We start from the raw sequence: 12,300 nt of genomic DNA, 5'->3' as shown, positions 1-12,300 counted from the left end.
TCGAAGCCGTGTTGTGATATTTCTCCTTCTCGTCTGGTGTTTGAAGAATGCGAGCGGAGGAGGAGGAGGATATAAGTATTAGCTGCAATGGCGAGAACAATGAGACGCCAACACCGGGGGAGGATGGCCGGGATGTTAAATATATCAGGAGCGGGCGAGGTCTTCGGTCCATGTGCCCCTTGTCCAGCTTCCCTCCGAACAGGTGGACCGGCACAGCAACAATGGAGCGGACGAGGGTGCGGGTAGGATGGCGGGTACGGACAAGACGAGGATGGGGAGGGCGAGCGATGCTGATCCTTGACGCCAATCTTTTGGGTGCAGGGTGTCGGTCGAGGAGGTGGGAGGGCAGAGCTGGACGACGTGGAGCTGAAGCCGGATTTGGAAGTGATGATGGAGCAGGAAGATTGGTTGGAGTGACAGCAGGAAGAAGCAGAGTAGAGGTCAGCAGGAGCAAGGTCGAGTTGAGGATGAGGAGCATGGGGAAGGGCAGAGGATAAGCAGGAGCAGGCGCAGGCGCAGCAGCTCATGGCAGGTTGTGAATCCTCCAGGTCCTGCTGTGGTGACAACAGCGCCATGGTCGTCTTTGGCGGTGCCTTTTCTCGCAGCCCAGAAACAAGCACAAAACAAAACAAGGCTTCATCTGAAGTCGGCATCAGGAGCTGGCTTCTCGTCGAGCCAGCGCATCGCATGGCGCTGGCTGCGCCCTGACAGGGGCCACCTGGAGAGCCAGGCCGAAGATCACAGTCAGGGGTTGGTCGAGGTGGTGTCCCTGGGCCTGGGTCTGGGTCTGGGTCATGGGTCTTTGGAGCAGCCAGAGTAGGATGGGATGAGATCATGGCGAGAAGGGTAAAGCGCGAAGGCGGGAACGTCTCTTCTGTGCGGCAAGAAGGGTTCCTCAGTCTCAAGTGACAGTCAGAGCTGAGCTGCGAGAGAGCAACAGAAGGGAGAGAGAGGGGCGTGTAACAGGACCAGTGACAATGTTAGTTAGCACTGAATACGACGGAATACAGATACCAAGAGAAGATAGAGAGAGAGAGATGCTGGTCCTGGTCTCTGCTCCGGTAAGCGCCGTCGTTCATTGGGAGGACTCAGAAGACAGGAGGCAAGCAAAGGAGACAAGACGACGAGGGTTGGCGAGGAGAGGAGCTTGGGTTCTTGGAAAGCTGGGCCTGGGGCGTTGAATGGTGTTTCAGACAAGATTGTACGTTATGCTGTGTGTTGGCTGAGGTGTGCTTAGTACGCCGTATGTACCTGCCCCAAGAATACGTACCCGTGGACCGCTTATCGGGCGATAAGCTGGGTCGCCCCAGGAGGTCTGACGAACCGAACGAACCCAAAGATCGGTATCCGGAGCTTATCCACGGGATACCTTATGGACCTGATGCTATGGCCAGGGGCTTAAAGGGCCCCCTCTGGGCTGAGGATCCACTGCGACTGCCGCGGCCAGCCCCTAACAGGGGGGGCTGCCTTCCTTAAGGAGGTAGGTACCTACCCTCACCTAGTGTACCCAGGCACCTAAGTAGTGCACGCACTGCCACGTGCGGGTCCGTCCCTCGTCTCTCGTCTGGTCCAGCCATCTGAGGCTGCTCTCGTTAGAAGGGACGTATCTTTGCTTCTGCTTCTTTCCCCCATTGTTACACTCGCAACCTTCCTTGCCTCTGGCTGAAAAGATGCCTTCGAACTACTTACGAAGAGGGCGCCTGGTCACACACTCTCAAATCCGACTGCCGTGATCCCTTCCCATGATCCAGGCCTTCTGGTCATTATTCCCGTCATCGTACAGCATGGCAGCCTCGCCCACGTCTCTCATCACCTAATGGACGTGTCCCTGACGTAGCATCGTCCTGGGATCATCAACCTTGTGGCCAGCGACCGGTTGCTGAACCCAAGCCGCAGACCGACTATTGGGCATCGGGCATGACGTTCGTGATTCAACAGACCGCCAGCTTGACTCGTCGACCTGACTGACTACTGTACTGCACTGTCACTCAACAAAGTCCCTTTGACATGCATACCAATACCAGTCATTCGATACGATGTTGCATGGCAAACTCGGCAAACACACAAGGACAAGGACGAGGCCGTCACCCCAAGAACACACCAAGAACACAAGAACATTCCAAGAACCATGGCCCCGGCGTCCATGTCTCCGATTCGACGCTTGACAGCAGCTTATTTCCCACGGCAGCGGCGCAGGCGGCTGTTCTCAATGCGGTGGACCCCTCCCTTGCCGTGTGGATGGAGCTGCCTCTGGAGCCTCTGGAGCTCGGGAAGAAAAGAATTTTTCCTTTCTTCTTCTCCTGAATGTCGGGGTCGAGACACTGCCAGGGCTCGCTTTGTTTCGAGTAGCAGAACAAAATTACCTCGACATGCGGAACGCCAAAATGCTGCCCGCAAAGACACCAGGAGCATCAGTGCCATCCCGGCGCCGGGAGGTGGCTGACAGTCTTTCCCCTCTCTCTCGGCGGGGTGGAGGGGCCGCTCCTTGTCTTGCCCGGCATCTCCTCGCACCGTGAGCATGTCATCTCAAAAAGGGCTGCGTTTTTTTTGCTCGTCTGCGGTCCTGATCGTCATTGCATCGCAGGCGACTCCAGTCTATCTCAGCATCGCGCCTGCTCAGCTTATTTTCCGAATTGTCGGCCTGGACGTGGCGGGGTTGCACCACAGACAGGCAGCCTGGTGACCCCGACAAGGACGGCGGGCGATGCGATGTTACGGCGTCGAAGATCACGAATTAGCCTCAATGGAACCGTGACCCTGTCTTGTGGCCGGCGATCTCAAGCGACAATGGCACCTCCACTCCAAAGGGGAAACCCACCATCTACTCGACTTCGTCTGGGTTCCCACGGCCGCAAAAAGTGAATCTATTCGATGGATTTGCCGCTCAGCTTCCTCCAGGCGTCTTTGGAAGCAAATAGCCCAACCTTGTTCACCGCTGGTCCGCCATGACGATATCTGATGCTATTCTAGTCAGCACACATACTTACATCACGGAGCGAAGGATTTCGCGGGGATGGTTCCACGGGCCAGCACTATTGATCAAGCAAGGCACAGAGACATTGATGCGCCGCACCAGCCTCACCCGTCGTTGCCGTTGATCTTTTGTCCATTAGGGCCAGGCACGTATCCAATCGTCTGCAGATGGGGCAGCCCTACAGAACACTGGCCGTCATCTTGGGCTTTCCGGGACAGACGTGGACGCCGATCCGTTGCCGGGAGCGGCCTAGTTGCTGCTGACTGCTCACTAAACCTTGGTAACTGCATGTCTAGCCAGCTCAGCAAAGCACGGCATGTCATGTCGCGGCACAGCAGCAACGGCAGAGCAGACGCAGCAGCAAACGACTACACAGCACGGTAAATCCTACGACTGCCTGCTGTCCTCCTGCACCTAGCAACTTACATGCATACGGGCGGTGCTCGACGCTGCAAAATGCGTGGCTCCCATACGCCCAGCCAAGACAAAATCTTCCGACCGCAAGCCTCAGCTCTTGCTTGTCAACGCAGCGGCTAAACCATATGACGAAACCTTCTTTGACGTTCGGGCTCGCATTTCTGAGGCGGGTTTGCGCAACAATCGCCGTTCAAGGACTCAGCCGGGTTTCCGAGTGTGGCCGTACGGTCTCTCCCCCAAGGCCGGCCCTCTTACCCGGCCGAGACGAGCGAGAGTCAGTCTCTGTTTGATTCCGACGCCAGCAAAACACCTCGAAACCAAAGTGACTATTGGCAAAAAAAGTCAATCGAGGTGACACGCCGCATCCTGTCCACTTACTCCATACCAACGCGCAATAGCTTGCGAGGCGTCGTGCAATATTGCTTCAATATCGAATATTGCAGCCACCGCCACCGCCTAGAAAAGATCCATATTGAAATGTCCATAAGTTGAAACATTGGATTCCTTTTTTTTTCTGGGTATGCGATCAGCACCATACGCAAAAATCCCACTTGTATGCTACAGCCAAAGTATGAACCAGATCACAAGCCAAAACAGACCCCTGGGCCGGACCTCCTGGAAACACATCCACGCGTCTTTGGTGTTCCGGTCGGGCTTATCGCAGACGCAGCTCGCAGCGTAACGCGACTTGGCCGTATCACTCATTGTCTTTGACAATCGTGAAACAGACGTCGATCCGATCGCACATCAAAAGTCACTTTGTCTCTTACCTTAGTCACACCTCCGGAGAAGTCCCGGGTCCCCGGCACGCGCGAAACATCATCACATACAACGTTTCCCGGAAAAAGCAAATGCCTCTCTGATTGAAATTTTTTTGATTCTCATTAACGATTAATAGATCTCCCGCGTTCCCATGTCTAGCTTAGTCCCTACATGATCTCGAGACGCAGCGCATCGTACTGCACGTAGATGGCCTCCGTGAGAACGGCGCTCTCGTAGTCCGTGGCTCCGTACGGCAGGCTCAGGACGATCTCGTTCTCGCCGGCCTTGAGCAGCTTCGAGTCGAAGACGAACTTGTTGGCGACGTTGTAGCAGATGACGGCCGACCGCACGGCGCACGAGCTGCTCTGGTAGTATGGGATCACCCACGGTTCCAGGTCCTTGCCGTTGACGTTGACCGTGTACTTGAGGTTCGAGTGCGGCTCGCTGGCGTTGAAGACGTCCGTGTTGCCCGCCGCCGTCTTCGCGCCCGCGAGCTGCACCGTGAAGGTAGCGTACCGCTTGCGCTCCACCTGCGCCTGCTCGAGGTCGAACGCGAGCGTCCAGTTGTTCACGTTGCCGTCGCCGAGGTACATCTCCGGCCGGAGCGAGTTGCCCTTGCCGCCGAACACCGCCCAGTGCACGTAGTTGAGGTCCGTGGCGACGTCGTCCTCGCCCACCCTGAACCGCACGCCCTCGGGGAACTCGGTCGGGAAGTCGTACCGCGCCCAGTAGATGCGGTACTCCTCCGGGTGCAGCGGCTTCGTGGCGTCGCGTGCGTAGCCGTGACGGTACTCGCCGGAGCTCTTGTCCGGCGTGCCGATGCGGAAGACCTCCGTGCCGGCCGTCTCCTCTCGCCAGCGCGCGTGCGTGGTGTGCACCTCGCCCGCGACGACGGCGACGTCGTCCTTGACGTACTGCCCGAAGACGCCGTCGGCGTAGATGGTCAGGCGGTAGGTGCCCTCCTTGACGCGCGGGATCGTCGCGTAGCCGTCGGCGTCGACGTCGGCCCAGTACTGGTACGCCTTGGTGTCGAAGACGTTGTCCTGGAAGTCGACGCCGTTCTGCGCGAGCACGGCGATGGGTTTGGACGCGCCCTGCGGGAGGTCGACGTGCAGCTTCCACGTGGTGCGGCCGGTGGAGGGGACGTAGTTGGGCACGAGGTGGGCGATGTCGTCGTAGAAGGCGGCGTTCCACTCAGGGTCGGCGAGCTTGGCGGCCTCGGCGTGCAGCTCGAGGATGTCGGTGCCGGCGGGGGCGCGGTTGAAGTGGTAGTACTGGGGGCCGAAGGTGCGGTCGAAGCCGTTTGTGATGTTGGGGGTCTGGTCGCCGTGGTGGTTGGAGGAGATGTAGTTGTAGACGATGCCGTCGACGGTCAGGTCCGAGTGCAGCGGGCCGCCGAAGTAGGTGTCGCGCGTGTTGAAGACCATCCAGGCGCCGAAGGTGGAGTTGTCGGCCGTCTTGGAGCCGTCGGCGAACATGCCGTAGGCGTCGATGTCGCGCCAGGTGTCCTGGAAGGTGTACTTTGTGAACCAGTCGGCCTCCTGCTGGACGTAGGGGTCGTTCGGGGTGTTGCCGAGGTACCAGGTGGCGTCCTGGACGACGACCTGCTTGGCGACGGCGTCCTTTGACGGCAGGGGCGCGTAGTGCTCGCGGTTGGTCAGGAGGTGCGTCCACATGGGGTCGTTGGGGCGGAACAGGGTGCGCAGCTCCTGCAGGTTGCGCAGGAAGGGGGCGGTCTCGTTGTGGTAGGCGACGCGGGAGAACATGTGCAGGCCGGTCTCGCCCTCGCGGAGGAACCAGTACTGCTCGAGCAGCTGGCCGGTGGAGGCGTAGGTGTCGGACATGCGGACGCCGCCGTAGGGGACGCCGGCGGAGTCGGTGCCGTTGTAGAGCTCGAAGACGGGGGCGACGGAGCCGGGGGTCCAGAAGCCCTCGGGGGTGCAGTAGCAGTCGAGGTAGGGGCCCTGGCCGGTGGCGCCGGAGGGGGTGCCGAGGAGGTTGACGCCGTCGAGGGTGAGCTCGACGATGGAGCCGCCGGGCTTGGCGATGGCGGCGCGGAGGCGGTCGTTGGCGATGATGAGCCGGTTGGACGTCTCGGTTGCGTTGAGGAGGGCGTTCGTCGTCGCCGAGAGGGCGGACAGGGCGAGGCCGAGGCCTGCGCGGCGGAAAGTGGAGGGCCGCATCTCGTGAGTGTGTGTCTGTGTTCACACGACGGTTTGACGGAGAAGGAAGGGGACGGCTCGACTCGTCGGACGTCGGGTGTCTACCAGACTTCGAGAGCCGGTGGGAGCGGCGAGCGTGAGGGCTTCGCTTATATACTGAAGATCACCCGCGCCTCTGGGAAAGGGTCTGCAAGTCTCTTGGCCCTCGGGCGACTCATCTCCGTGTTTTCATTTCCTGGGACCCAGGAGAGAGATTTCCCCCGCACCCCAGAGAGAGGAAGAGGTTGGGGAAAGCGGTAGAAACATGGGGGGGGGGGGGTGTTCGTCTGGTCTGTCTACGGATACCACCGCTTGTTGTCCTCGTGGATTGACAGACAGGGACGGCCATGCCTGCGTGGAGAAATGAGCTCTGCTCTCCCCGGAACGACGGGCAGATTGTGAAAAATCAACGGTGGTCATTCGCCAATTGGGTCATGGGTTGGTCCCTCTCTTGGACCGGCGAAGCGGGGACCCCGCCTCTTTGGAGATGAGCGTCCGGGGAACATTGCACAAGCGTTGGCTTCTCCGCACGCACACGAGCTGTTTGTTTTGGGGGCAGCTGGGGTTTCCCCGGGCCACTTCGGGGCATCACGCACCGAGCATGCCACACCATCCAGGCACCGCCATTTGGTTTTCCTCGTTTAGCCAAGCGCTAGCGAGTAAAGGAAAAAAAGCCAGATAGAGAGCGGTCTCTTGGGGGACATGCATCTTTTTTTGCGGTGTGGGGGGCATCCGTAATGTGACCTACCTACGTACCGTTGCAGTGCGTTGCCGTCTTGCCCGAGTCTTTGGGCTTTTGGCGTTGCGTCGGTGTAACATAGTATCGAAGGGCTGCGGGAGAATTTCCCACGTATGGGGACCGGGGGGGTTCGTTGGTAATGACGCGTTGGTTTGGGTTAACGTATTGCTGGGGATGCTTTTGATGTCATTAGATGATGTGAGCGGGTTTGCGGCGTTGGAGGGATTGAAGTTTTGGTGTGCGCGATTACCATGAGCACAACAAAAAGAGCGCAAGAGCCGACGAAGTCTGTTGGCGCCTTCCTGTTGAGACGATTCGAGGGCACTGTTGCCAGGCGGGTATCTCGACAATGTTGCAAGCTGGGTAAGTTCGCGAGAGATGGAGTTTGACCTGGTTGACCGGTTGACGCAACTTCACGATTCTCGGAATGGAAACTGGGTCTTCGGAGACATAGCCGTTAGATGAAACCCAAACACATAGCGCCGTATATATATTTCTTCCACTGCCGTCAATACTATTGAGAAGAAACCTCGTTGGCGGGTTGTCCTCTTGAGCCTCTCTTTCCCCAAAATATGGAAATCCCCAGCTGATGTCCTGTGTCTGAACCGAATCACGAGAGCACTGTTTCTGCACACGGATAGATTTGATTCATAATTCTATCTCAGCCTTCTGCTACGCTTTATCAGCCTACTTAGCACAGTTGGCGTTTCCACCACGTCCAAGAAGCTTCTGTCGTTTCAAACTGTCCAATTCACTGCGTTTAGCCCAATGGGAGTAATAGTGCATGCCTAAGGATCAACACGGCGATGTCGACATTTCCCATCAAGGTATCCAAGACGAGGAGTCGCAGGTACGTCTGAAGGTTTGTGAGGGGGTGCCAAACCGAGTGGAAAACCAGTCGGCAACGGACGCAGACACAGCCTCATCTTCTTTCATAAATCAGTTCACCACCGCCTTGAAGAGTCCTAAGACGAGCTGCAAGGTGTCGAACGAACGTGAAGATGGAGTATGTTTATTAAATGACCCGTTGCATGAACAGGCAACATGTTATACAAGCTGAGGTCAGGGGCCGAAGCAGAAGTTGTGATTGTGCGGCTTCAACATGTCTGACGCCAACGGCCCGTACCCGTCTGATCCCGGCTTCTCACTCTCCAGAATATCCGAGAAAACATCTCGTGCCTGTGCACACAATGTTGGTATGTTGCTCAACAGCCCCTGGGCCATATGTGTCCAATCCGCGACACCCGAGAGCTTGAGCCGCAGAGTCTGCCAGAACAGTTAACCAGGTCAGCAGCTATAAACACACAGAAATCCCAAATTACAAGACACAACTTTGGAGAACTCACCTCAAGCTGCTCCTTCACGTTCTCGTCTTCGTCCAGAGGCCTCGTGAGCCTGATGGTGCGTTGCGTGTGCACGGCGTACTTTGCAATCTTGAAGAACTTGGAGCAGCCGTCCAACACGTTCCGGACGTCGCAGCCTTCTTCCCGGAGCCCTGCGAGGAACTGCACGAATTGGCCAAGGACCCTGACGTTGGCGTGCGCGTCTGCGCCCGTGGAGTCTTCGAGGGCGGACCAGAGGAGGATCAGGCACGATGCGACGGGGTAGCAAATCATAGCCCTTGAGGTATTGATATTAGTTGACCAGCATAAAAGAACGGCCGTCATGGTCCAAGATAACACTTACCATAGGTGCACAAATGAATGCGGAGGCGTCACCCGTAGAATCTCAACCGTAGCACGGGCAGCCGCTGTGCACTTTTCATACGCGTCTTGCACATTGGGATACGAACCCTGGCTGGCCTCCCAGCTGGGGTTCTGGCAGAGCGTCAGGCTGTGGCTCGACACGCTCTTGAGGCGGGCCAGGTTCGTGTGGATCTTGATCAAGGCGTCAAAGTAGTAAACGTGGAGAAGCACAACGTGAGTCTCGAGTTCCCTGTCATGCACGACTGCCGTGAGTTTGGGTCTCAAGTGTTCGGGAAACGAGTTCCTCCACGCTTCCAGCTCGGCGCTTAAACCCAGGACAGTAGCCTGGTGTTGTGGTCCAGCCTGGGCCTTGAAACTGTCGACGGAAAGCTGGTCGTGGATCTTGTACCGTATTCGCGACAGCTCTGCCAGCTTTCTGACGTAGCACTGCGTTTTCTCTGCGCAAGTTATGCCTATTGCGTGGTTGAAAGAGGCCAGGCCCTCGTCTGGGAGGTCTGCGTTCATCTGGCCTAGGTTGAAGGACGGCGAGATGCCGAACCGGACTGTCATTTCCGTGTCGACGATGAACGCGACCCAGCACGCGCGCCGATGCTGCCTCGACTGTGCAGCGTCTAGCTTGGTATACGCCTCTCTCCTGTGCAGACCCATCATCTGCGTCGTCCTAGCAGCGGAAGAGGCCACCTGCAAAGTGGTTCTGGCGTCTGTCGTCCCCAAAAGGAACGTGGCCATGGTCAGCATCGCTTCAACCGTCGACACGCCCCCTCCGGAGATGAGCAGCTCCGGGAAGACGGAGAAGGCGTTCTTGAAGTAGCCCCAGCTCATGGGCGACATGTCCTCGAAGGAATCGTTCGCCGTCCTCCACTGGACCGCCGTGGCGAACAGGGCGTTGATGATGGCCCACCGGGCGGGATCGTCGATGGCCGTCTTCTCGCGGGCGCCGCCTGTGTACTGCTGTTCGGCGAGCTCCAGGAAATGCTTGCGGGTGATGGTCGGACAGAACAGTTGGATGTCCTCGATGACGGCTTGCTCTAGGTCGAGGAGGTACTCTGGAGGAGGGAAGCTCGTGAACGCTCTCCTCTTGAAAGGGGAGTGGTCCATGCGTGATTCCATGTCACTCCTGATGGCGCGCATCGTGGATAGCAGCTGGGGTCCCGAGAAGAGATCTCGCAATGGCGGGAAGCGAGAAGGCAGGCTGCTTGCTGGGAGAGGGTCCCGGGACGAATTGGCAACGTCATCATGCGCAGGTATGTCTGCGTTCTTGGCTGTATCGTCAAGATTTGCTGTCACAGGTGGTGGATTGGCTTCATGGGGATTAGTAGAATATTTCTGGACAGCCCATGTGTGAGTGCACCAACCTTCTGAAGGAAGTTGAGTCCGGCCAGGACCACTGCTAGATGCTCCTCCGTCGGTGACATGCAGTTGCGCCATCCGCTCCAGCGATGTCTCTATGGCTCTCAGCTTTGCTTCCGCATCAACAGCGGGTTTATTTCTCCACAGAAAGTCAGCGTCTGGCTCTTTACGCAGGGTATTGGCTAACGGACTTCTTCCCAGGACCGCGGCGTCTTCGTTGTGTGTAGACACACTGTACACCAAGCCTGGTGCAGAGCCCGCACGTCGGCTCGCCGCCATCGCATCTTCTCTTGCGTGATTGACAGTGTAGGCATGCCTGTGGCCGCGTTTAGAGACCCTCCAACAAATGCATCCGCCCGGGCTTACACTTACACTGTAGATCCGCTTCTTAGGGGGCTCCTCCGCATCCTCAACGGCGGCGCCATCATCCGCTGCGCTAGCCATATTCGTACGGTCAGCGGAATCGACACAGATGCAAAGATTGCAGCAAAGGATCCGCGAGTTTGGATGAAAAGAGTCCGCTGAGGTCAGTCGTGGGAGGCAAGCGGCTATGTAAGTGGTGAGCGGGAGCAAATTTAGTAAGCAATCTGCATCCGCCCAGCTTACCCCAGCCCGCCGTCCCGCCCATGTCAACGCCGGAAACGGCTTAGATCTCTGACGTTCATTGGTCGGCGGGATCAAAAGCCAGGCGGGCGGAATCAAATCCCCGCCAGCTTCACATGGGGCCCCTTGTCTCCTCCAGCGCAGAATGTCTCCTCCTCGGGTTTGCTGCGATGGCGCGATGGGCGGGAGCAAAAGTCAGTCGAACTCTTTCCTGGGATGGCACTAAACACCACGGGATTCGGAATCCCTGAGCATGAACTTGTAGAAGCTGGGCTGAATAATATTGCAGAATGTCGAAGCCCTCAAAGTCCCACTCCATGAATGGGAGGCGTACTTACAGAATCATTCGGATGGTATAATACGGGACTGTCAACCCAGGAAACAACGAATGGATCATCACCATCTCTCACTTCATCATCCCAGCAGCCAGCATCAAATCACACTTTTATCACTTTCATCACTTCAGTGATCGTCAACCGTCAAGATGAGCACCTACCAGAACGTTGCCCTCCTCGGTGTAAGTCACCGTGGTCTGAATCCAAATATACGCACATCGCCTAACATGCATCTCTACACAGAAAGGATTTCTCGGATCCGCAATTCTCACGGAGCTCGTCAACGCCGGACTCACAGTCACCGTCCTCGGCCGCTCCGAGTCCGCCAAGGAAGGTCTTCCCTCGGGCGTCAAATTCGCGACGGTAGACTACTCTTCCGTCGACGACCTCGCCGCCGCCCTCCGCGGCCAGGACGCAGTCGTCTCCACCGTCAGCAAAGGCGGTCTCCTCACGCAGAACACAGTTATCGACGCCAGCATCAAGGCCGGCGTGAAGCGCTACATCCCCTCGGACTGGGGCACCTTCACCACCGACCCCAAGGCCCAGCGCGAGCTCGTCCCCGTGCTGGGCCCCATGCTCGACGTCCAGAAGTACCTCGCCGAGAAGGCCCGCACCGGTGAGATCGAGCACACCATCTTCTCCGTCGGGGCGTTCCTCGACTTCCTGACCACGGTCCCCGTCGCGTTCGACTATGCGAGCAAGACCGTCGAGCTCTGGGACGGCGGCCGCCACCGTCTCAGCACCACCAGCGTCTCCTCCATCGGCAAGGCGGTGGCGGGTGCCCTAAAGAACCCCGGGGCGACCAAGAACCGTAACATCAAGGTCCACGAGCTGGTGGTGACCCAGCGGCAGCTGTACGAACTGGCCAAGAAGTACTCGCCGCCGGGCACTGAGTGGAAGGAGATTGAGCTGGAAGGAGAGGCCGCGTTCGGTGAGGCCCTGAATAGTGTGAAGGAGGACCCCTACAACGAGGGAAAAATCATGGGTGCCATCAAGGCTGGGGTCTTGAGTGGCCGCTACGAATCTGCGTATGAGCAAGTCGACAACGAACTCGTGGGTGTGCCTCTCCTGACTGAGGCGGATCTGGAGGCCAGGTTCGCGGCGGTTTACAAGTCCTGAACAGGCGTTGGATATTGGCCTATTCTTGGTTATGTAGCGCTCAAAGGGCATGGAGTCGGACTTTAGCACGCTGTAAATAACGTGCTTCAACAAG

The 12,300-nt window shown here is 57.8% G+C and overlaps 3 protein-coding genes across 3 annotated transcripts; 1 reads left to right on the top strand and 2 right to left on the bottom strand.

The window, feature by feature from the left end:
- Positions 1-4,320: 4,320 nt before the first annotated feature.
- On the bottom strand, positions 4,321-6,336 carry rglC-2 (putative rhamnogalacturonate lyase C; the record flags this gene model as incomplete). Its single annotated transcript, XM_036636433.1, has 1 exon — positions 4,321-6,336. The coding sequence occupies one exon, from the start codon at positions 6,334-6,336 to the stop codon at positions 4,321-4,323; it is 2,016 nt and encodes a 671-aa protein (XP_036497150.1).
- Positions 6,337-8,155: 1,819 nt separating this feature from the next.
- fsdR-6 (Fusaridione A cluster transcription factor fsdR) lies at positions 8,156-10,593 on the bottom strand (the record flags this gene model as incomplete). The annotated part of the gene is made up of 5 exons (XM_036636432.1): positions 8,156-8,359; positions 8,440-8,713; positions 8,780-10,100; positions 10,151-10,244; positions 10,522-10,593. 5 exons carry the CDS (start codon positions 10,591-10,593, stop codon positions 8,156-8,158), a joined length of 1,965 nt encoding a protein of 654 aa, XP_036497151.1.
- Positions 10,594-11,236: 643 nt separating this feature from the next.
- CGCS363_v004582 (uncharacterized protein) lies at positions 11,237-12,206 on the top strand (the record flags this gene model as incomplete). The annotated part of the gene is made up of 2 exons (XM_036636431.1): positions 11,237-11,269; positions 11,331-12,206. 2 exons carry the CDS (start codon positions 11,237-11,239, stop codon positions 12,204-12,206), a joined length of 909 nt encoding a protein of 302 aa, XP_036497152.1.
- Positions 12,207-12,300: the final 94 nt, after the last annotated feature.

This window comes from Colletotrichum siamense (genome assembly GCF_013390195.1).
Source record: "Colletotrichum siamense strain Cg363 chromosome Unknown KSG_Cg363_contig03, whole genome shotgun sequence".
Taxonomy (NCBI): domain Eukaryota; kingdom Fungi; phylum Ascomycota; class Sordariomycetes; order Glomerellales; family Glomerellaceae; genus Colletotrichum; species Colletotrichum siamense.
The sequence above is the reverse complement of the archived record's forward strand: the minus strand, read 5'-3'. Positions and strand labels throughout refer to the sequence as shown.